Below are 25,676 nucleotides of genomic sequence, written 5' to 3' on the forward strand. Positions count from 1 at the left end.
TCGTACATCTGCAAATTCCCTTCACAGCAGTACCTAGATTAGTGCTTGATTGTCTGACTGGGAGAAAGTGAATGTACATCCCTAGGATGGGAACCTTAAGGCCATTGCAGACTCCCGCCTGCACAGAGGTCATGTGAGAGCAGAGTGTGGAAGACTTGGAAGCCTTCACTTCACCTGGAGGTTTTGAATCAATGATCAGAGAGCTTGTCTCAGGAGTTTTGCGCATCACATTGGGTGCGAGAGTCTGAAGCAGGCAGGCACTGGAGATTGGCACAGAGGCTGAAGGTTTGTATTAGCATGGGGTCTTTGGGAAGGATGACAAAGCCATGAATGTGGGAGACACTTGGCAAATCATTTAAAGGGGGTGAGAGGATTGAGGACAAAAAGACATCTGAGAGGTAGGGTTTTATTGTTTATTTGTTTTTGTTTTTGTTTTGAGACCAAATTTCACTCTTATTGCCCAGGCTGGAGTGCAATGGCATGATCTTGGCTCACTGCAACCTCCGCCTCCTGGGTTCAGTCGATTCTCCTGCCTCAGTCTCCGACTAGCTGGGATTACAGGCACGCTCCACCACGCCCAGCTAATTTTGCATGTTTAATAGAGACGGGGTTTCTCCATATTGGTTAGGCTGGTCTTGAATTCCCGACCTCAAGTAATCCTCCAGCCTTGGCCTCCCAAAAGTGCTGGGATTACGGGGTGTGAGCCACTGTGCCCGGATTTTTTTTTAAGACTGAATTTCACTCTTGTTGCCCAGGCTGGAGTGCAGTGCCACAATCTCAGCTCACTGCAACCTCCGCCTCCCAGGTTCAAGCGATTCTTCTGCCTCAGTCTCCTGAGTAGCTGGGATTACAGGTGCCCACCACCAAACCCCGGCTAACTTTTTGTATTTTCAGTAGAGATGGAATTTCCCCATGTTGCCCAGGCTGGTCTATCCACCTGCTTTGGCCTCCCAAAGCACTGGGATTACAGGTGTGTGCCACCATGCCCGGCCAGGTAGTTTGTTGTCACTTAATTAGAGTGAGCCGGGTGCAGTGGCTCACGCCTGTAATCCCAGCACTTTGGGAGGCTGAGGCAGGCGGATCACCTGAGGTCAGGAGTTCAAGACCAGCCTGACCAATATGGTGAAACCCCATCTCTACTAAACATACAAAAATTAGGTGGGCATGGTGGCGGGCACTTGTAGTCCCAGGTACTCGGGAGGCTGAGACAGGAGACTTGCTTTAACCTGGGAGTCGGAGGTTGCAGTGAGCCAAGATCGTGCCACTGCACTCCAGCCTGGGTGACAAAGCAAGACTCCGTCTCAAAAAAATAGTAGAGGGAATCAGCTGAGGCAGTCATGAAGGAGGGAAGAAAGGTGCATTTAGCTTTCTCCTGCCACCATTACCCTGAGGCTAGGGAATCAGGATAATGAGAACTGAGAGGTAGGATTTGTGGTTGGAGCATCTTTCTTTGATTACATCAATTTCACGAGTCACAAATTGTGTGTGAAACACAAAGAAGGTCTTTCTAGTTGCCTCTAAATGTGCCATAAATAAAGAGTTTGCCATAAAGAGTTTTCTTAGGAAGGTGGCTTTGTTTTGTTTTAGTTTGTTTTTACACCTTCAACTTTTATTTTAGGTTCAGGATATACATGTGCATGTTTGTTACATGGGTATATTGCATGATCCTGAAGTTTGGAGTACAATTGATCCCATCATCCAGGTAGTGAACACAGAACTTAATAGTTTTTTTCTTTTCTTTTTTCTTTTTTTTTTGAGATGGAGTCTCAAACTATCGCCCGGGCTGGAGTGCAATGGTACGATCTCGGTTCACTGCAACCTCTGCCTCCTGGGTTCACACTATTCTCCTGCCTCAACCTCCTGAGTAGCTGGGATTACAGGTGCACACCACCACACCTGGCTAAGTTTTCATATTTTTAGTAGAGACGGGGTTTCATTATGTTGGCCAGGCTGGTCTCAAACTCCTGACCTCATGATCCACCGGCCTCGGCCTCCCAAAGTGCTGGGATTACAGGCGTGAGCCACCGCGCCTGGCCCTGATAATAAGTTTTTCAACCCTTGTTGCCCTCCCTCGCTCCTCTCTCTTGAAGTCCCCACTATCTATTTTTGCAATCTTTATGTCCATGAGTACCCAATGTTAAGTGAGAACATGTGTTAGGTATGTGGTCTTCTGTTCCTGAGTTAATTTGCTTAGGATAATGGCCTAATCTCTATTGTGACAAAGGACATGATTTTGTTCTTTTTTATGGCTGCATAGTTTTTTAGTCCAAGTGTCTTCCAGCAGTCACAAGGTTGGAATTTGGACCAAGTCTCTGACATTCTTCCCATCTCTGTTAGTCTACAATTCTGTGATTCCATTATCGGAAGGTAATGGAAAACATTTCTTTTTTCTTTAATGATAAAAAGATTAAGGTGTTTGCTCTAGATATGATTGTCTTACTTGTGGGAACCTTACCACCTTTTATTATTTTGTTTCTTTTTTCTACTGGAAATGCATTTGCTGTCACTTATGCCATATATCGCTGTGCCAGCTTAAATTGCTGAAGGGAAAGGCTTTGTTCTCACCGCTGCTGATTTGTCTCTGGTTGAATACTTTGCCCTCTGGCACTTGTATATGTTTGCTACGTGGCCGGATTTAGGAAGTGCATTTATAGCTTCTAGTGAATGACTTTCTGGGTGAACTAATATAGAGACATCCTAAAGTGTCATCTTTAATTATTAATTAGGAAGTGATTAATACTGACTTAAAGAGTGAATCTTCTGAGCCAATTGTGAAGGAAGGAGGTGTGTTTAGCTCTCTCTGCCACCATTACCCCAGAGCACTGACGATTCCAAGTGAGACTAGGGGATAAACAGCTGCTCATGCATCTGTGGCCTTCATCCTGGTCAAAGTATTCTGGAAAACTAAATGCTCTTTCTGTCCAAAGTCATCTGGCCATGGAAATGCTTTTCCTTCTATTTTGAGACAAAATAACTAGAGTAGAAAAATAGAAGATCTTGGGTAGGCAGAGTATTTTTTAAACTTTTTACTGAAGTACAACATGCGTATACAGAGATACGTACATATCATAAGTACATAACTCAATGAATTTTCACAAACTAATACTCTTGTAATGAGCACTCAGATTTAAAAAAAAAAAAAAAAAAAAAAAACCCTTGTCAATCCCCCTAGAATTCCCTTTACATTCCTTTCCAGTTATTAACTCTCCAAGAAAAGTACTTTCCTGACTAGGAATAACACAGATTAGCTTCGTCAGTTTTTGGCTTATATAAGTGGAATCATGTAGCATATGTACTCTTTTGTGTATCTGGCTGTGAGATTTATTCCTATTCTTATTGGTTTTTTCCTTTTTCCTAAAAGAGACTGCATCTAACTCTGTCTGCCAGGCTGGAGTGCAGTGGAATGATCAAAGATCACTATAACCTCACACTCCTGGGCTCAAGTGATCCTCCTGCCTCAGCCTCCTGAATAGTTGGGATTACAGGCATGTGCCACTGAACCTAGCTTATTCTTATTGTTGAAATGTAGTTGTGAATAGAAGATAATTTCCCATTATTTAACTTTTAAACATTAAGATATCGGATAGTGATCAAACTAAGGTTGGTTGGTTGGTTGGTCGGTTGGTTGGTTGGTTGGTTGGTTGGTTTCAACTTTTCTTTTCTTTTCTTTCTTTTTTTTTTTTTTCTGAGATGGAGTCTTGCTCTGTCACCAGGTTGGAGCGCAGTGGTGCGATCTCGACTCACTGCAACCTCCGCCTCCTGGGTTCAAGTGATTCTCCTGCCTCAGCCTCCCGAGTAGCTGGGACTATAGGCACGCGTCACCATGCCTGGCTAACTTTCTGTATTTTTAGTACAGACAGGGTTTCACCATGTTACCCAGGATGGTCTCGATCTCCTGACCTCAGCCTCCCAAAGTGCTGGGATTACAGGTGTGAGCCAACACACCTAGCCTGTGTTTTTTTGTTTTGTGTTTTGTTTTGTTTTGTTTTTTTATAAGGAGAATATGGCTATGGTAAAGAAAAAAATAGCCTGGGCAACGTGGTGAGATCCCATCTCTACAAAAAAATACCAACATTAGCTGGGCGTGGTGATATGCGCCAATAGTCCCAGCTACTTGGGAAGCTGAGGTAGGAGGATCACTTGCGCCAGGGGTGGTTGAGGCTTCAGTGAGCTGAGATTGTGCCACTGCACTACAGCCTTGGTGCCAGAGTAAGACCCTGTCTCAAAAAAACAAAAGAAAGAAAGAAAACATACTCTTTCAGAGGGAGGATAAACTGGTACAACCTTCTTGGAAAACAAATTAGTAATGTATACCAATGAGTTTTAAAATTGTCGGTGTTCTGTGGCTCAGTATTTTCCTAATAGGAATCTGCTCTTAGAAAATAAGCCAGGGGCCGGGGCAGTGGCTCACGCCTGTAATCCCAACACTTCAGGGACCGAGGCAGGTGAATCACTTGAGTCCAGGAGTTTGAGAAAAGCCTGAGCAACATGGTGAAACCCTGTCTTTATAAAAAAATACAAAAAATTATCTAGGTGTGGTGGCATGTACCTGTAATCCCAGCTACTTGGGAGGATGAGGTAGGAGGATCACTGAGCCTGGGGAGATTGAGGCTGCAGTGAGCCATGATCGTGCCACTGCACTGCAGCCTGGGCAACAGGGTGAGACCCTGTTTCAGAAAAACAAGAAAGAAAGAGAATAAGCCAGGTGTGGTGACATGCGCCTGTAGTCCTAGCTACTCATTAGGCTGAGGCAGAAGGATCACTTGGGCCCCGGAGATCAGGACCAGCCTGGACAACATAGGGAGACCTCTGTCTCTAAAAGGAAAAAAGAAACAGAAAAGTCTTTGCACACATACAAAAGGGTTATTAAAATGTTATTTTTTGAGAGTAAAAAACTTTGGAAATAAACTAAGTGTCTGTAATGGGAAAATGATAACATGTTTACATCTGTTCAAATGTTTATAAAGAATTTAAAAAGGGATGGCAATATACTCAGATACAGCATTAAAATAATCAAGATGTAAATGTATATTCAGCTTGATAGAAACAATTTCAGATACAGACATTTTAAAAGGCGCTGGAAGGAATGATAAAGTGTCGACACCTGTTGTTTTTCCTGTGGATAGTGGGATTATGGGAATTTTCCCCCATTCTTCGCCAATGTTTCACTTTTAGTTTGTATTACTGTTTATAAGTCAAGATAAAACAAAGAAGTTTCCATCTTGGCATAACCCTTCAGAGTCAATGACTTGTTTTCCTGGGGATGCTTTGGGCTTTGCAGCCCAGCTGACCCCCACAGGAGCCTCAGCGGAGGCCTCAACAACGAGCTCTGCATTTGATTTTACAGCTTTTCTGGGATTTCTCTCGCTTCCTTGTTAGGTCAGCTCAACTACCAGGCAGCCTCTCCAGATGAAGGTGCCCTGGTAAACGCTGCCAGGAACTTCGGCTTTGCCTTCCTCGCCAGGACCCAGAACACCATCACCATCAGTGAGCTGGGCACTGAAAGGACTTATAATGTTCTTGCCATTTTGGACTTCAACAGTGACCGGAAGCGAATGTCTATCATTGGTAAGTCCCCCTCAGAGTCTGTCTATGAATCGCTCATTTAGATATTGCTTGTGCCCATTGTATTGAATGGCACCAGGATAAAGCAGCCAGCAAACAAGCTACTTGGCTCCTGGGAGATTTCTGCAGATTTTTTGAAACTAGTATTGTTTTCTTCATTCTTCACTGTGTTCCCTACTCAAAGGGACAGCCGCAGTATCTCTGAATCTTGCAAATGCTGCTGATATTCTTTTTTAATCTCTCTCTTTTTTTTTTTTTTTTTTTGAGATGGAGTCTTGCTCTGTCACCCAGGAGTGCAGTGGTGTGATCTCAGGTCACTGAAACCTCTGCCTCCCGGGTTCAAGCGATTCTCCTGCCTCAGCCTCCTGAGTAGCTGGGATTACAGCTGCTGACATTCTTTAACCATGTGGGCTGCCAGATGCTGAATCTGGGGTGGCAGGTGGAACGCTTCTGAAGTAGCAGATGGACATTTGTAGCAGTCTTTTATTTTAAACAACACAAGCTCTTTTATTTTTTGAGCACCTCTGAGTGCTGTCTTCTGTACTTGATGGCAGGGAAGGGAGGGCTCAGCAAGAAAAGATTTCTGAGAAAATCAAGGCTATGCTTATGAATCAAAATCATGCCTGCAATGCAGGCACATAGCAGACCACCAAGTGAAGATGAAAATCACTTCCTACTACTGAACTGCTTTAAATTTGAAGTTTGAAATAATCTCAAACTTACAGAAAAGTTGCAAGAATGGTTTAAAGAACTCTCATACTCTTCCGTATCCAGCAATTGTTAACATTTGCCATATATATATAATTTCATTTTATATATATCTATATATACACATACATATATATGTACACACACATACATACAGATTATTGTTTTCTGAGCCATTTGAGAATAAATTGCACTAGAAGGAGCAAGATTACATAATAAAAAAAGAAAATAAAAATATAAAAAAGAGACTAAATTGCAGGCCTAATGTCCTTTCCCCTAAATACTATACTGTATACCATAGTAGGTATTTCCTAAGAATAGGAACACTCACTTATATATACAGTCCAATGATCAGAACCAGAAAATTTAACACAATACAATATTATCTAATCAATAGACTTTTTCAGATTTTACTAGGGAAGTTCATTCTTTGTTTTTCTCATCCAGGATCCAATCCAAGATCACAGGTTACGTTAGGTGATCATGACTCTGAGTCAAGGATGGTTCAATCTCTTTTTGATCTTTCATCCATTGACATTTTTAAAAACCACACACTGGTTATTTTATAGGCTATTCCCCAACTTGGGTTTGTCTGATATTCCCTCATGATTAAAGCTAGGTTACACATTGTTGGCAGGAAGAGTCCGTAAGTGATGCTGTGCTCTTCTTTAAGTATCACATCAGAAGGTGTATATATATATATACACACACACATATGTATATATTTATGTGTATATATGTGTGTATATATACATATATGTATATATGTGTGTATATATACATATATGTGTATATGTGTGTATATACACATGTGTATATATGTGTGTATATACATATATGTGTATATATGTATATATGTGTGTATATATGTGTGTATATATATTTTATATATATATATATATATATATATATATTTTTTTTTTTTTTTTGAGACTGAGTTTCACTCTTGTTGCCCAGGCTGGAGTGCAATGGTATGATCTCAGCTCACCACAACCTCCACCTCCCAGGTTCAAGCAATTCTCCTGCCTCAGCCTCCTGAGTAGCTGGGATTACAGGCATGTGCCACCACTTCCAGCTAATTTTGTATTTTTTAGTAGAAACAAGGTTTCTCCATGGTGGTCAGGCTAGTCTCCAACTCCTGACCTCAGGTGATCGGCCCACCTTGGCCTCCCAGAGTGCTGGGATTACAGGCATGAGCCACCCTGCCTGGCCAGAAGGTATATATTATTGGTTTGTCTCATTATTGGAGATGTTAACTTTGAACACTTGGTTAAGGTGGTGTCTACAAGCCTTCTCCACTATGACTGAATTTTTAACCAATAAAAATATATAGGTTTAACTGTCTATTACACTCTCCTTAGGCACACTTACTGAATGCTTTCTGTGTCCCTCACACAGATCTAGACTGATTATCATGCTTGCCATCTACCTTGACTTAAAATCTAGTTAGCAATGAGGGATGTATTACAATTATTGCATTAATCAAAAAAACAAAAAAATAAAAAGGTCACAAGGAGGGGTGTTGTGGTCCAAGTATTAAAGGCAGTAAGTGTTGTGAGTTCATAGGTAAGAAACTTCCTGTTGGTTGGATGGAGAAAAATTCTATGAAAGAAAGTAACTAGCACATGGCATAGCATATGGTAGGGAATCAGTAAATATTTGTTGGAAGGATAACTAAGGTTATGAAAAACAGAGCTGACTGTGAAGGAATATTTTTATATTTATTTCACTATTATATTCAATGTAGATAATGACTTACCAGTTTTGTTGAAGGCAACACTTTTCTAGAGGAACTGATGGTTTTAAGCTAATAGTGAATTATGAGATAGTAACACTTCAAATTAACTTTGTAAATGTAGTTTTATATTAAGAAATCAAACTTAGCTGGGTGCTGTAGCTCACATCTGTAATCCCAGCACTGTGGGAGGCTGAGGCAGGAGGATTACTTGAGCCCAAGAGTTCAAGACCAGCCTGGATAACATAGTGAGGCCTCCATATCTATAAAAATAAAAATTAGCCAGGCATGGTGGCATGCACCTGTAGTCCCAGCTACTCGGGAGGCTGAGATGGGAGGATTGCAAACCTGGGAGGTCAAGGCTACAGTGAGCCAATATTACACTGCTGCACTCCTCCCTGGGCGACAGAGCAAGACCCTGTCTCAAAAAATATATATTAAAAAAATCAAACTTTGTTGTGTTTATTTCCTTCTTTTACTGCCAGTAAGAACCCCAGAAGGCAATATCAGGCTTTACTGTAAAGGTGCTGACACAGTTATTTATGAACGGTTACATCGAATGAATCCTACTAAGCAAGAAACACAGGATGCCCTGGATGTAAGTTCCACTTTTATTCTTTCTGCAAGGGATTCTGATCTTACTCTCTGACGCTGTCTGTTAAGTTTGCATGAAAGCTGTATGTTAACTATTGACCCTCCCTTTGCTTTGGAATAGTTGGGGTGGAAAGAGCAGCAAAGTAGAAATATAGCCATCTGGGTTCCAGTTCTGCCCCTACTGCTGACTTTCTGGGATATCACCGTGGTGCCTTCTCCCAGCATGTGGGTCTTCAGGGTCTATAGGACTGAGGCAGGAGAATGACTTAGCTCTCTTCCAGTGACCTTAAGCAAGCTACACAACCATACTAGGTTGTAGTCTTACTATGTATGTGGCCCCCAAGAACTCCACTAACTTCAAGGTGTAGTGTGAAGGAAGGAAAGCATTCATATGTGGCAGGATGACAGAGCAATGTGTTGGATCATTGACTTTTGATAGCTTTGTTGGTAAAATCACTTTGATCTTAATTACTTCCAAGTCCTTAGGAAGCTGTCTATATGTTTAGTCCCGTGATGTTGCCACTACTCAGAATATCTCTGGATCTTGCACTGTTGTTTGGTACAACAATGGCAGGGAGGCATGGAGGAGATCAGGCAGACCTGGTGTCCCTGCCTCTTTACTAGCTTGTGTCTTTGGAAAAAATGGTAGATATATCATATGAATCATTAATTCCCCCTGTGAAAGAGGGAAGGGATAATTCCTATCTTGGAGGACCATTGCAAGAGAAAGCATCTTCCATACTGGCTAGCACCTAGGAGGTACTTAATAAAGGTTGGAGATTTTTCCCCTTTGCTTTAAGGATCGATTGAGTTTTAGAACCACCCAAACATTCTTCAGAGAAGAGCCTGATTAATATATTGTCTCCTAGATAGAGTCACATTTTAAGATTATATACTGATGTTGATGCACTTAAAACTGATGAGATCTTATGAGGATATGAACGATGACAATCTAATCAAATAAATGCAGAACCTTCCAAAGAATCTTGAAAGCAAATACTCAACCAGTTGAACCACTTCTGCCATCTTGGCTAGACAAGATGTGACTATAGGCCAGGCGTGGTGTCTCACGCCTATAATCCCAGCACTTTGGGAGGCCAAGGTGGGTGTATCAACTGAGGGTAGGAGTTCAAGACCAGCCTGACCAAACATGGTGAAACCCCGTCTCCACTTAAAATACAAAAAATTAGCCAGGTGTGGTGGCGGGCACCTGTAATCCCAGCTACTTGGGAGGCTGAGGCAGGAGAATTGCTTGAACCTGGGAGGCAGAGGGTACAGTGAGCCGAGATCATACCATTGCACTCCAGCCTGGGTGACAAGAGCAAAGCTTGGTCTCAAAAAATAAAAAATTTAATTTAATTTAAAAAAAAAGATGTGACTATAAAGTAATGAGATATTTACTGGTTCTTGTTGAAACTGCTTAAAATGTTTAAATCGGGCTGGGCACAGTAGCTTGCACCTGCAATCCCAGCACTTTGGGAGGGTGAGGCGGGCAGATCACAAGGTCAACAAATCGAGACCATCCTGGCCAACATGGTGAAACCTCATCTCTACTAAAAATACAAAAATTAGCTGGGCGCAGTGGCGCGTGCCTGTAGTCCCAGCTACTCAGGAAGCTGAGGCAGGATTATGGCGTGAATCCGGGAGCCAGAGGTTGCAGTGAGCCGAGATTGCACCACTGCACTCAAGCCTGGGCAACAGAGCAAGACTCCATCTCAAAAAAAAGAAAAAAAGAAAAGAAAAAAAAAAAAAAAGAAAATGTTCAAATCGTTCACCATTGAAAAATTGCCAGATACTCTTTACCATTAAAAGGTTTGACCTCAGCTTTAATAATGGCTTCTGTATTTTAGAATTGGTTTGAGGGAATCATGCTTGGTGGAGAGTTCATAGGTGATTGGACTCGTATCACAGTTTGTTGGAACAAGTTATAAAGTTGTCAGGTTCATGCTTACGTCATTACACTACAAGGCAGCTCCCTTAGTCTGATATTTTCCTAGTCATTAAGAGAAAAAGAGAAAATCTTTAAGAGAAAAATCATTAAGAGAAAAAGAGAAAGGTAATAGAAGACTTAGAAGAAAGACAAACTTTTCCCTTTGGAAACTAGAAGTACAGTCCTGGACCCTACAGAAGTTTAGAAAAGCAAAGTCTATTATAAAGTGACGTTTAGGCCGGGCGCAGTGGCTCATGCCTATAATCCCAGCATGCTGGAAGGCTGAGTTGGGCAAATCACATAAGCTCATGAGTTCAAGACCAGCATGATGAAACCCTGTCTTTACAAAAAAAGTACAAAAGTTACCAGGCGTTGTGGTGCACACCTGTAGTCCCAGCTACTTGGGAGGCTGAGGTGAGAGGATGACTTCAGCCTGCAAGGCAGAGGTTGCAGTGAGCCAGGATTGCATCACTGCATCCCAGCCTGGATGATAAACCCAAACCTTGTCTCAAAAAAAAAAAAAAAGAAGTGACATTTAATCCCCTCTCTAAAATGTATTTGTACAGAATCCGTCATCTTTAATGGTCTCTTTTTAAATTCTGTTAGTATATTACTTCAAAGTAAAATTTCATACTTGATCCTGAATTACATAAAATTAACTATTCTTTGCATTGGTGGATTTATTTTTTTAAATAAAACAGATCTTTGCAAATGAAACTCTTAGAACCCTATGCCTTTGCTACAAGGAAATTGAAGAAAAAGAATTTGCACAATGGAATAAAAAGTTTATGGCTGCCAGTGTGGCCTCCACCAACCGGGATGAAGCTCTGGATAAAGTATATGAGGAGATTGAAAAAGACTTAATTGTGAGTTTTAGCCTTAATAACTTTTTCTTTGATATTCTAAGCAGAATTGAAATTTTTATTAAGTTTTATTGAATATTTGATCTCATGCTTAAGAGATAATTGCAACTTCAACATTTGACACTGGCACAATGGAAGAAGGTAATTTCTTTTGTTCACCAAAATAGGAGCAGAACAGAAGTTGCCATTATGAGAAACCAAAAGACAAAATACATTAGGAGAGATTCTAATTCAATTCCATAATTTGTATATCACTTATTAAAATTCATTATAATTTTTAAACAATAACGAATCTGCATCTAATACTTATTACATTGGGGGAATTACTGAAACAATTCATATTCTGCAAAATCTTGAAATAAGAAAAATATATTGTTTCTAAAAGTTTTCCAAATTTAATACATAGTTTTCATAGAGTTTAGATCAGTGGAAAATATTCAACAAATAGCTAGTGTTGCAACTGGTTAATGTCAGTGTAAAGGCTGAGGCGGGTGGATCACGAGGTCAGGAGTTTGAGGGCCTGACCAATATGATGAAACCCCTCTCTACTAAAAATACAAAGATTAGCCGGGCGTGGTGGCGGGTGCCCACAAATACACAAGGAAAGTATTTTTAACATCCTTGATTTTGTACTTGCATTTTTATCTTGCTAAATTAAATAGTTCATCCTTTAGGGAAAATGTTTTTAGCTGTGTTGGTTTGCAATAATTGAGAAACATGGCAGCCTTCCCTGTCAACACTGGCCATTGGCACCAGGAGAGCAGCAACCAGGAAGTATAATTTGCCCTTCTTTTTACAGGTTGGCAACCTGTAATTACAGAAAACTTTTGGTTTATTTGCTAATCCCCCCCCCTTTTTTTAAATATACATTCTAGCTCCTGGGAGCTACAGCTATTGAAGACAAGCTACAGGATGGCGTTCCAGAAACCATTTCAAAACTTGCAAAAGCTGACATTAAGATCTGGGTGCTTACTGGAGACAAAAAGGGTAATTCATTGTGCAGGGAAGCATATCTGTTAATTCACAAATATTTATAGCTGCCGTTTCCTTTGCCCAAGATGACCTCCTCAGACTTTTCATCCTGTACAAACACTGTTTCTTTGGGCGGAAGATGCTTTTTCTGAGAAACTCTCCTCTGTTTTTCCAGCACACCCTTCTGCATCCCTTCCTGGTCCCCCTCAGCAGCAGTTTCTTCCTCATAATTTAGCTCCTGGCCATGTCTTGATGATTATAATTGGTCTTATCTCTCCAGCCAGACATGGGCTCCCGTCCTGAAAGGGCCATCCCTCTTATCCCTCTGTCCTTCCAGTGCTTTGACATTTGGTGGGTACAGAGTAGAACAATACAAAGTGCTGAACAATAACTTCGGTTTTCTTGCCAATTTTATTGCTTGGCAATAAAATTGTATACCTAAGGAAAGAACGATTTTAATTTTTTAACTTTAGAACTCAACAAGCACTTGTTTGGTATTGACACTTTACTTTGCAAGCCTTCCACAAGAAATCAAATAACGTCTCTTGCTCTGAAATCGTCAATGGGTTATACACTCTGCAAAATTACAGGAGGCACAGCCCTGACCTTAAATAAATGCCAAATTGGGTGGTAATTTAAAAGGAAGAAAAAAATCTTCACGTAAGGGTTGGTGGAAATTATTATGCTTCCCTCTGCCCCCCTCCCCCTGCCAATAACAGAGTAATTAAACCATGAACTGAAAGTGTTTAGTAATTTAGTGAACATTGGTTTATTAAATAACCAGTTTATATGTTTGATAATATAGCACATTTTATTTATTGAAAACATTTCAAATTAGACTTTGACTTTCACTTGTTTTCTTATAGAGAACAGCATTTTTTTTCTGCATGTGATTCCTATAGATCGCTATAGAAAAACAGCATATTTGTGTGAATCTGGTTATGTTCATGAACTAAAAATTATCATTACTAGGTAAAATCAATTATTCAGTTCAACAGTAAGAATGAGCCTGGCAAACATGACGAAATCCTGTCTCTAGAAAAAATACAAAAGTATTTTCTATTGGTAGCTTGGTAGCGAGTTGTGTAGTCCCAGCTACTTGGGGGCTGGGGACAGTGCTGAGATGGGAAGATCACTTGAGCCCTAGAGGTTGAGGCTGCAGTGAGCAGATACCGTGTCACTGCACTCCAGTCTAGGCAATGGGAGTGAGATGCTGTCTCAAAAACACAAAATAAAAACAGCAGGAATGACATTGACTTAATTTTATTCTATTGTAGAAACTGCTGAAAATATAGGATTTGCTTGTGAACTTCTGACTGAAGACACCACCATCTGCTATGGGGAAGATATTAAGTGAGTAAAAGCCTGCAGTATGAAATTACATAAGAGCTCATCTTTTCAAATGCAAGGCTGTCTGTAGAAGATAGCAGATATGGAGAAATAGGGGCTACGATATGTCACTTGGGGCAGTTTCCTCAAGTTTAAATGAAGCAAGACAACAACAGGCAGTTCCAAGTAATCAAGGTTCAGCCTAAATTTGAGCAGATTTTACTTTTAGGGAAACTTGGGGCCCTTCAGAGGCCACTTTTCTCCATTCCTTCTTAGCTCAGGCCAGGCGCAGTGGCTCATGCCTGTAATCCCAGCCCTTTGGGAGGCTGAGGTGGGTGGATCACCTGAGGTCAGGAGTTCTAGACCAGCCTGGCCAACATGGTGAAACCCCACCTCTACTAAAACTACAAAAATCAGCTGGGTGTGGTGGCTGGCAAGTGTAATCTCAGCTACTCGGGAGGCTGAGGCAGGAGGATCACTTGAACCCAGGCAGCAGAGGTTGCAGTGAGCCAAGATCACGCCACTGCACTCCAGCCTGGGTGACAACAGCGAAACTCTCTCATTAAAAAAAAAGTCTTCTCTGTTCACCTACTGGAAAAGGAAGTGAGCCTGTCATATCCCTAGCAAATTAATATGAATTATAGTCCTGTTTTGCTTTTTCTAGGAACTTTTACTTTTGAAAGGGAAATAGAAGAAAGGAAAAAAAAGCTTTTGCCCGGAAGGAAATGTGTGGGTGGGTTACATCATGTAGGTCCTCTGTAATCTAGTCTAGGTGGGGCAGGCCTGATAATTCAAATGTCAGCATATGCTGAAACATTTGTTAGCTTTAAATCAGAGTCGCAGCAGACCTGGAAATGTATGATGAAAAAGCCATGTCTTGTTCTGAAGCTATAATACGCTGCACACAGTTACTGTGTTTACTGATGGCCTGACAGTTCCTCAGCTTTTTCCCTACAACACCTCTCTCAGGCCAGCATGAGGTCAGATTAAGCTGTTAACATACACACTTGCGAGGTGTGATAAAGTGATGAGGGAATTGATGGTCAATATTCGTCTTATTTCTCATGACGGTGATAAAGTGTTTTCTAGTTGTTCTAGTATATTAGGTGTTCCGTTAAATTAGACAAAATCAGTAGCCTTATGATCTAACTCAGTTCCATTTAGAACTGATTTAGTTTGTGTGCCTGAGTAGAGGCACATTAACCATGCCCCTTAGTGTTTTTAGGTTTTAAAAAAGTAGCAACAGGCTAGGCACGGTGGCTCATGCCTGTAATCCCAGCACACTGGGAGGCTGAGGCGGGTGGATCACGAGGTCAGGAGTTTGAGGGCCTGACCAATATGATGAAACCCCTCTCTACTAAAAATACAAAGATTAGCCGGGCGTGGTGGCGGGTGCCTGTCATCCCAGCTACTCGGGAGACTGAGGCAGGAGAATCGCTTGAACCTGGGAGGCACAGGTTGCAGTGAGCCAAGATCGTGCCACTGCACTCCAGCCCTCCTGGGTGACAGAGCGAGACTCTATCTCAAAAAAAAAAAAAAAAAAAAAAAGGTAGCAACAGACAAATAAATGCTTAATGAGTTTACTTTTAGTTCTGGGTTTCAAGTAATTCGGTTAATTACTATATGCAATGATTCTCAGTGGGGAGTCACTCTGCCTTCCAGGGACCCTTTTTGACACTGTCCAGAGACACTTGTTTGTTTCAACTGCGGAGGAGAAGTACTCCTGGCTTCTAATGGGTAGAGGCCAGGGATGCTGCTGAACATCCTCCAGTGCAAGGGATGGCCACATAAAATAAAGGATTATTAGGCCCAGGACATCAAGAGTGCCAAGGCTGAGAAACCTTCTTTGGAAGGAGAAGAACAATGGCTTTTTGCGTGTAATAGTAAGAGTCCTGAGCCAGGAGTTACAAGATAACTGAGTCCTCATTCCATTCTTCCTATCAACTCGCAGCAGGCAAATCACATCACCTTCCTCTGGCTTGATTTCCTTATTTGTAACATGAAGAGATTGGACAAGATATTTAAGGTCCCTTCCACTCCAAAGTTTCATGACTCATTTTTCTATCACATGAAAGTGTTATATGTGGCCTTGTCACATATATCATTTTAACATAAACATTCAATTTGTTGATATAAAGCACTGAGAATTTCTCACAGATATAATTTTGTTTATATGAAAATAAGTTTCTTCCTAACAACAATAGTATTCTAATTCAGATCAAGATTGCCTTTCCTTTTTTTTTTTTTTAATGAAAAAGACTATTTCTGCCACCCAGGCTGGGGTGCAGTGGTGCAATCTTGTCTCTTTGCAAACTCTACCTCCTGGGTTCAAGTGATCCTCATGCCTCAGCCTCCCAAGTAGCTGGGATTACAGGCACCACCACTATGCCTGGCTAATTTTTGTATTTTTAGTAGAGACAGAGTTTCACTATGTTGGCCAGCCTGGCTTGGAACTCCTGACCTCAGATGATCTGCCCGCCTCAGCCTCCCAAAGTGCTGGGATTACAGGTGTAAGCCACAGTGCCTGGCCTAAGATTGCCTTTCTTCTGTTGCTGTGTATACATTTTCAACTGTATCTTCCTTTAGCTGTCTTTGAAAAATGGTGAATTACCAACAACATGGTGCCCCCCCATGGTGGACGAATCAAGACTTAGTAAAATTACATGTCACTCAGTTAAAAAAAAAAAAAGGCTGGCTGGACACGGTGGCTCATGCCTGTAATCCCAGCACTGTGGGGGGCTGAGGCGGGCGGATTGTGAGATCAAGAGATTGAGACCATCCTGGCCAATATGGTGAAACCCTGTCTCTACTAAAAATACAAAAATTAGCCAGGCGTGGTGGCACACACCTGTAGTCCCAGCTACTTGGGTGGCTGAGGCAGGAGAATTGCTTGAACCTGGGAAGCGGATGTTGCAGTGAGCTGAGATCACACCACTGCACTCCAGCCTGGTGACAGAGCGAGACTCTGTCTAAAAAAAAATAATAATGGGTAAAGCACTTTGAGTAGACATTTTTCCAAAAAGGACATACAAATGGCTGATAAACATGTGAAAGGATGCTCATCATCACTATTAGGGGAAGAGAAATCAAAACCAAAGCAAGATAATACCTCACACCGTTTAGGATGGATACTATCAAAAACAAAACACAATAGAAAATAAGCATTGTTGAAGGAACCTTTGTGTGTTGTTGATGAAATATATAAAATGGTGCAGCCACTATGCAAAACAGTATGGTGATGCTTCAAAAAAATTTTAAAAAAGATTACCATATAATTCAACAATCCCACTTCTGGGTATATCCACAAAATAATTGAAAGCAGGATCTCAAAGAGATACATGCACACCCATGTTCATAGCAACACTGTTCACAGTAGCCAAGAGGTGGACACAACCCAGGTGCCCATCATTGTGTGAATGAATAAACAGAATGTGGTGCCTCCACATAATGGAATATATTCAACTTTAAAAAAGAAGGAAATTATGACATGTTATATAGATGAACCTTGAAGACATTATGCTAAGTGAAATAAACCAGTCACAAAAAGACAAATACTGTTTGATTTCACATATATGAGGTATCTAGAGTGCTCAAATTCATTCAAACAGAAAGTAAACTGGAAGTTACCAGGGACTGGAGGGTGAGTGAGATGAGGTGTTATTGTGTAATAGGTATAGAGTTTCAGTTTTTTAAGATGAAAAAGTTCTAGAGATTGGTTAGATAACAATGTGACTATAGTTAATACTACTAAGCTGTACACTTAAAAATGGCCAAAGCCTGGGATATGGCGAAACCCTATTGCTACAAAAAATACAAAAATTAGCCAGGCATGATAGCGTGTGCCTATAGTCCCAGCAATTCAGAAGGCTGAGGCAGGAGAATCACTTGAGCCTGGGAGGTCAAGGCTGCAGTGACCCATGATCATGCCACTGCCCTCCAGCCTGGGTGACAGAGTGAGACCCTCTCTCAAAAAAATTATAATGAAAATAAAATAAACAAAAATAGTTAAGATGGTAAACTTTGGTTTTTTGTCACCTTTTTTTTAAGTCAAAATTATCTCAGAATCAAGGGCCTATTAAACACTTAAATTTGCTTTCCCCTAGTTCTCTTCTCCATGCAAGGATGGAAAACCAGAGGAATAGAGGTGGAGTCTATGCAAAGTTTGCACCTCCTGTGCAGGAACGTTTTTTTCCACCCGGTGGAAACCGTGCGTTAATCATCACTGGTTCTTGGTTGGTATGTATCATTAGTGTATCTGTGCCTTTAACTCAGAAGAAAGAAGTTCTTTTGGGGCCACTTTTAGATGTTTTCACATGTTAACTGCCAACCTAAAAGTCTCTTAGCCTATACATGAAAGTGCGATTTTTCCAAGTTTAAGACTTAATAGTATATGATATATGAAAGGATGTATACCAAAGAGGTCAAAGTGTTTATCTTGGTTTATTAATTAATGGGTATTTTCCATTTTCTTCTTTATAGATTGTTGGATTTTCTAAATTTTTGTTGCATATATATTTTATAAGCTGGATGTGGTAGCATGCGCCTGTAGTCCTAGCTACTCCGGAGGCTGAAACAGGAGGGTGGTTTGAGCTTAGGTGTTCAAGGCTGCAGCATGCAATGATCACACTTGTGAATGAATAGCCACTGCACTTCAACCCAGGCTACACAGCAAGACACCATCTCCATTAAAAAAAAAAAAAAAAATATATATATATATATATATATATAGCCAAGCACGGTGGCTCACGCCTGTACTCCCAGCACTTTGGGAGGCCAAGGTGGGCAGATCACAAGGTCAGGAGATGGAGACCATCCTGGCCAACATGGTGAAGCCCTGTCTCTACTAAAATACAAAAAAAAAAAAAAAAAAAAAAAATTAGCCAGGCGTGGTGGCGCACACCTGTAGTCCCAGCTACTCGGGAGGCTGAGGCAGGGAAATCGCTTGAACCTGGGAGGTGGAGGTTACAGTGAGCCAAGATCGTGCCACTGCATTCCAGCCTGGCAACAGAGACTCCGTCTCAAAAAAATACATATATATATATGTGTGTGTGTGTGTGTATATATATGTATACACATACATATACATATTTTGATTATAAAATCAAATTTGTTTGTCAAATACAATCAGTGATATAACCCAAAAATTATCCTTCACATAATTTAAATCTTGGGAATGGTACTCCTGGGGTAAAACTAAAATGAATGTAACCTTTTCCCTCTCTGATTTCACAGAATGAAATTCTTCTCGAGAAAAAGACCAAGAGAAGTAAGATTCTGAAGCTGAAGTTCCCAAGAACGGAAGAAGAAAGACGGATGCGGACCCAAAGTAAAAGGAGGCTAGAAGCTAAGAAAGAGCAGCAGCAGAAAAACTTTGTGGACCTGGCCTGCGAGTGCAGCGCAGTCATCTGCTGCCGCGTCACCCCCAAGCAGAAGGCCATGGTGGTGGACCTGGTGAAGAGGTACAAGAAAGCCATTACGCTGGCCATCGGAGATGGGGCCAATGATGTGAACATGATCAAAAGTGAGTCATGCACCGACGGCCAGTGGGGCCCAACGTGCTGGAGAGGAAAAATGGCTGGAATGTGTAGGGGGTGGTTTTTTTTTGGTAGATTTTACAGCTTTAGTTTTCATAGAACAGATGTTTCATAAAGCAACTTAACCATGACAACGCCTGTGACCCTACCCCCAGAAAGCCCATAGCCCATCAGGAGGAAAGAGTATCGCTAACAGGGCTCCTGAAGGATGCTAAGAGGAAGATAAGGTCTATGGAGGGGGGAATTTATCCTTATATTTTTCTTCTTTTACATAGATGTGGTGTATTTTTTCCCCTCTATCCCATATTTTGGGTTTATTAAAAGCCCTGATATTGGCTGGGCACAGTGGCTCACGCCTATAATCCCAGCACTTTGGGAGGCCAAGGTGGGCGGATCACAAGGTCAGGAGTTCGAGACCAGCCTGACAAGATGGTGAAACCCCATCTCTACTAAAAATACAAAAATTAGCCAGGTGTGGTGGTGCACACTTGTAATCCCAGCTACTCGGGAGGCTGAGGCAGGAGAATCACTCGAACCCAGGAGGCGGAGGTTACAGTGAGCTGAGATTGCGCCACTGCACTCCAGCCTGGGCGACAGAGTGAGACTCCATTTCAAAAAAACAAAACAAAACAAAACCCTGATATTTAATAAGTTTTGTAAGACATAAATTGTTGAGCTCTGGTGCTTGCTTTGACAATGTCATTCTCCTTCACCTAAGCATTTCTTTCTGGGACTTTCTTCCTACCTTTGGTAAATCTGTGGGAACTTCATCATTGGGTCACCTGGAGTGAGTTTAGAGTTTTAGCATTGAAGAAAAGCTTCCATGTTTTCTCACCATCCTCCTGACCTCCCTAGAAGGCTGCCTTTTGCTGGATGCTAGAAGTTAAGTCCACACAAGTAAAAGATTGAGTCCTGCCTTGCAGAAATACAGTTGTGCTGGTATCAAAGCCTGCAGAACCACACCCGCGGCCCTCATCTCTATGTCTGAATCCTGTTCCTTTTTCCTCCCTCTGTTACTATAAGGGAGTATCTTGTAATAAAAATACTTAAACTAATGACCTGGATATTCATCCTCATCCTATTGCCAAAATCTGGTGTCACCTCGGGCTTATGCTCAGGTTTCAGTTTTCTCATCGGAAAAGAAAATAATCCCCAATGTCACCTCCAGCTCTGTCGTATTATCACTGAGCTGAAGTATTACCTGACTGTACATAGGTAATTGCATGTTCCTGTGGTGCTTAAATGCATTATATATAACTAGACTTTTCAGTCTATTTTGTGGCTCATGAGTCTGTCTCTTTCTTTTCTTAGTCTCCTCCTCCTCCTCGATGTATACTAAGAATATTCCAACTTTATCTTCCTCAACAGGAGTCAGCTGTATGATGTATGTCATCTTGCCTTCTTTACCAGTGCGTATGTCTGTCGTCACTAGCAGTTTAATTCATCCACACGGGGTTTTTTTTTTTTTTGCATGTGCTTGCCCTACCATGCAAATGGTATTGCTTGCTTGGAATTAGATCTATCTCTTTCCTCCATAGCCAGCCAGCTCTAGTTTATTTTCCATTACGTACCTTTAACATAACTAGCTGTGCCAAAAGGACAAGTCAAACATGATTTTTATTCAGTTATAAAGTAGTCTTCTAGATAATGGAAGGGGACGGGTTTGCTTTGGAGATTTATCAACTGATTATGTGACTTAGGCTTAAAACATTTTGTTCCTCTGAGTTCAGCAATGAGAGGGATTGCACAAAGTCAACATAGATAATCTTAGAGGGGCTTGTTTTCCTCAAGTTGTTTTAAAATTTTTATTAAGCACTGTTATATGCCAGGTGCATTTAGAAAAAAAAGAAAAAATTAAAAAGGTCTCCCTCTGTGACCCAGGCTGGAGTACAGTGGCACAACCTTGGCTCACTGCAACCTCTACCTCCTGGCCTCAAGCAATCCTCCCATCTCAGCCTCCCAAGTAGCTGGGACTACAGGCATGAGCCACCAGGCCTAGCTAATTTTTATGTTTTTTGTAGAATTGGGAATTTGCCATGTTGCTCAGGCTGGTCTCGAACTCCTGGGCTCAATCTGCCTGCCTCAGTCTCCCAAAGTGCTGGGATTACAGGCATGAGCCTCCGCACCTTGTCCCAGGTACTTTTATATGTAAGTTGTAGAGCATCCCTTTGGGATAATAATATAGGAAACTTTGGGGGTCTCCTTAGACTAACTAATACAAGTAGTATTAGTGCCTTTATGTACTTTGTAAAAGCTGTCATTTCTTCCAACTGCATCAAGAACAATATACAGAAAGATTAGCCAAGTATGGTGGCATGCACAGGTAGTCCCAGCTACTTGGGAGGCTGAGACAGGAGGATCACTTGAGCCTGGGAGGTTGAGACTACAGCGAGCCATGTTTGCGCCACTGCACTCCAGCCTGGGTGACACAGCAAGACCCTTTCCCCAACAACAACAAAAAAGCACACACACACAAAAGCGCACACACACACACACACAGAGAGAGAAATTGTTGGTCATAAAGTAGTCAAGTGAAATTCAAGTGTCAAAAAATAATCTGAGCATTTGCTAACATTCATGTTTAGCAGTATAGTCTGGAAGAAGTGAAGGAATCATGACCCACCATGTTTTTGCCCCTAGCAAGGATCCAAAGACTATCACAGACTGCCTTCTCCCTCTATCCTACCTGAAGATATCTCATACCAGCTGGGTGGATGTTGTCTTTTCTTGGTCTTAGACCCTGAGAATATACATGAAGCAGGAGAGAGATAAAGGCAAGGTGGGACATGGTGGCTCACGCCTGTAATCCCAGCACTTTGGGAGGCCAAGGCAGGCAGATCACTTTAGGTTGGGAGTTCGAGACCAGCCTGGCCAACATGACGAAACCCCGTCTCCACTAAAAATACAAAAATTAGCCAGGCATGGTGGCGGGCACCTGTAATCCCAGCTACTTGGGAGTCTGAGGCAGGAGAATCACTGGAACCTGGGAGGCAGAGGTTGCACTGAGCCAAGATCGCGCCACTGCACTCCAGCCTGGGCGACAGAGCAAGACTCCATCTCACAAAAAAAAAAAAAAACAAAAAACAAACAAACAAAACACACACACAAAAAACGGCAAGAGGGATTATTGCTGCAGTGAGGAAATAATCCTTTTGTTAAGGAATGATAAAGGAGTGCCTACCAGTGAATCACCTAACACCCCATTTGAGATTTCAGGAAACTCTAAGTGCCTATACTTAAATATTACAAAAAAGACCAATGTCACCTTGTAGTGTATCTGTTCAGTGCTTTTGGTTGCCCTGGGAACTATGACAGTGTTCATTTCACATTTGTCCTTCGTCTCCTCAGTGGGAAAGTTGAGGACTGGGGCAGGACCAGGGCCCGGGACAGGGGTTCCTCTTCCTCAGCCGCATCAGCCAAGAGAATCTCAGCATTTTCCTCGGTGGCTTGTTCGGGAAAGAAAAGGCCATGGTTTGGCAGGAAAGCACAGTTTGGCAACCATGCTGGTCATAGGAAATATTTGTGTGTTTTCAAAGAGATCGTAAATATTATATGAGATGCAATTTGTTCTGTTTTTTTAGAACTGCAAAGTGTTACTGAAAACGTAGGTTTGGAAACATCATCACAGTTGTGTTTTGAATTGCCAGACCTTGTGTTCTATAACTAGGGCAGGATTTTTGAAGCTTCTTTTTAGTTAGAAACGCCTCAGCTTTGCAGCCACTGTTCAGGGTCTGAGTAACAATAGGTTGTGTTCTCCAACATATCTTTTCTAAATGATCTTGTCTATCTTCACATTCATTACTTTTAAGACCCAGACAAAACTAATCATTCTCTAATTTGAAAGTGTTATTTATGACTATTGGAAGGATTTTATACATTCTGCAAACCTTCCCCCTGTAAAGAAAAAAAAAAAAATGTCTTAAGGTCCTGGAGGGCCATGAATAAGATTTTGAAAGTTTAATAGTTTCTTAGTTAAAACTCTTTTGATTACAAGTATTGGAGAACAACCAAAGCTAGCTTAAGAAAAAAGTAAATTTGGGGGGGGTGGGAGGCGAGGGGAGGGAACCTAGAGGACGGGTCAATAGGTATAGCAAACCACCATGGAACACGTATACCCAAGTAACAAACCTGCACGTTCTGCACAGGTATCCTGGAACTTAAAAGAAAAAAAAGAAAAAAGTAAATTTATTTAAAAAGATACAAAGACACCTCCTGTTGTCCAAGAAGCAGCTAGGCCTCAGGAAGATACTGGAACAAGGACATAGATTTGCACCAGGAACCCGGTGTCTATCTCTCTCTCTCCCCCTCTGTCTCCCTTTCCTTCTTCTTCCCCTCCTTCCCTCTCTCCCCTCCCTCCCTTCTCCCCACCCTTCTCTCCCCTCATTCTCTCTCCCCATTTTCTCCCTCCATTCTCTCCCTTCTCCCCACAACTCTCCCCTCCTAGTTTTTTTCTCTGCCCCTTAGAAATCTTCAGGAAGAAATATATCTATTTTGGCCAGGCACAGTGGTTCATGCATGTAATACCCCAGCATTTTGGGAGGCCAAGGTGGTGGATCACGTGAGTTCAGGAGTTCAAGACCTGCCTGGACAACATGATGAAACCCTGTCTCTACAAAAATTAGCTGGGTGTGGTGGCACACACCTGTAATCCTAGCTACTCGGGAGGCTGAGGCACGAGTATTGTTTGAACCCAGGAGGCAGAGGTTGCAGCGAGGCGAGACTGCACCATTGCACTGCAGCCTGGGTGACAGAGCAAGATTTCATCTCAAAAAAAAAAAAAAAGAGAGAGAGAGAGAAAGAAATATAACTATTTTTTACCTCAAGAATTTAGACCTTAAAATTCTAGACACAAAATAACTGACTTCTAATTCCAGAATATCAAGAGAGAGACTGGCTCAACTTGGGTTTTCTGTCAGTCAGGGTTTAGCATGGGAAACAGACCTCAGTTGGTATTTAAGCAAGAAATGATTAAGACAGGGGACTAGGTACTTTCAAAAGCTCTGGATGGTCTACAGAAGCAGGTTCTAGGCTGGGTCACTGACCAGAAGAGCTTCTACCCTTCTGGTAAGTGGTAAGAGGTTCCTCTAAAGAGCTTCTAATTAAGAAGCCTGTCAACATTCAGGTAGCTGGAAAGTAGATATGAGCTCTGCTGCAGAAATGCCAAAAGAGGAAGGGATGCTGGGCTCCGATTCACTTCTGCTTCCAAGTCATAAGTGGATCTAAACAGTGGAACCTAATTCACAAAGAGCCTAGCTGCAAGGGAGTCTGGGAAATGTAGGGTTTTTATTTCCTTTCCCATCTCTCTAATTAGAGAGATGGTGGAATCAAGTTGGGGGAGCCGATTTGTAGTACCTACCACAAATTATGTATCTGCCCATGACTGATACAGCTGCTGCCAGAGAGGCAAGGACACAGTGTACACATGGGTGCCTGGGGCTCACCCTGTGGGTGGAAGGGATGGCTGTGATCTGGGCAGATAATCCAAATGGAATTCACCACCCACATGAGATCCTTTCCCAAATATTTATGGAGGCCCTACTATGTGCTCTGTTTAGCAACTTGTAACTGACTTTGAGTTGAGTTCAAGAGCTGGGGGCGAGGGATGGTGAGCAAGAGCTTCTGTATTATTGTTCCATCAATGTCTGTCTTTGTTTTTTGTTTGCTATGAAACCTTTTTATCATCTGATGTTTTGCCTCACAATCGGCTTATGATTCACAGTGTTTTCTCCCTCTGCCCTATAGCTGCCCACATTGGCGTTGGAATAAGTGGACAAGAAGGAATGCAAGCTGTCATGTCGAGTGACTATTCCTTTGCTCAGTTCCGCTATCTGCAGAGGCTACTGCTGGTGCATGGCCGGTGGTCTTACATAAGGATGTGCAAGTTCCTACGATACTTCTTTTACAAAAACTTTGCCTTTACTTTGGTTCATTTCTGGTACTCCTTCTTCAATGGCTACTCTGCACAGGTAATGTAATGTTGTTGTTATTGTTGTCATTTACTAAGTAGAGCTCTTAAATGAATAAAATTCTCGTTCTGAAAAACCAAATTGTTTCTTCTATATTTGTAATTTTGGGGCTGTGTCTCCTTACAGTTGGGGCATAATTAAGAATGATCATGACTTCTCTAAATGTTTCTGGTGCTGTAAAAACATTTTGCCTTAGAAAGGAAGGGGTTTGGCCGGGCACAGTGGCTCATGCCTATAATCCCAGCACTTTGGGAGGCTGTGGCAGGTAGATATCCTGAGGTCAGGAGTTCGAGATCAGTCTGGCCAACACGGTGAAACCCGGTCTCTACTAAAAATACAAAAATTAGCCGGGTGTGATGGCAGGCACCTGTAATCCCAGCTACTCGGGAGGCTAAGGCAGGAGAATCACTTGAGCCCGGGAGGCAGAGGTTGCGGGTGAGCCAAGATTGTGCCATTGCACTCCAGCCTGGGCAAGACTTT

At 41.9% G+C, this 25,676-nt stretch overlaps 2 protein-coding genes across 7 annotated transcripts in view; both read left to right on the top strand.

Moving 5' to 3' along the window:
• Nucleotides 1-25,676, top strand: part of ATP8B1 (ATPase phospholipid transporting 8B1) — a 160,898-nt gene that overhangs the window by 123,854 nt on the left and 11,368 nt on the right. For all 6 annotated transcript variants that reach the window (XM_028838128.2, XM_028838127.2, XM_077974753.1 and 3 more), the window contains 8 exons: nucleotides 5,380-5,568; nucleotides 8,494-8,606; nucleotides 11,234-11,398; nucleotides 12,271-12,382; nucleotides 13,645-13,720; nucleotides 17,800-17,932; nucleotides 18,929-19,217; nucleotides 24,973-25,196. In XM_028838128.2, the coding sequence (XP_028693961.2) occupies nucleotides 5,380-5,568; nucleotides 8,494-8,606; nucleotides 11,234-11,398; nucleotides 12,271-12,382; nucleotides 13,645-13,720; nucleotides 17,800-17,932; nucleotides 18,929-19,217; nucleotides 24,973-25,196 (1,301 nt within the window). The remainder of the gene's footprint in view (nucleotides 1-5,379; nucleotides 5,569-8,493; nucleotides 8,607-11,233; nucleotides 11,399-12,270; nucleotides 12,383-13,644; nucleotides 13,721-17,799; nucleotides 17,933-18,928; nucleotides 19,218-24,972; nucleotides 25,197-25,676) is intronic.
• The window catches only part of NARS1 (asparaginyl-tRNA synthetase 1), a 191,611-nt gene that overhangs the window by 113,662 nt on the left and 52,273 nt on the right, over nucleotides 1-25,676 (top strand). The window lies entirely within an intron of this gene.

Source organism: Macaca mulatta, chromosome 18 (genome assembly GCF_049350105.2).
Source record: "Macaca mulatta isolate MMU2019108-1 chromosome 18, T2T-MMU8v2.0, whole genome shotgun sequence".
In the NCBI taxonomy this organism is placed as follows: domain Eukaryota; kingdom Metazoa; phylum Chordata; class Mammalia; order Primates; family Cercopithecidae; genus Macaca; species Macaca mulatta.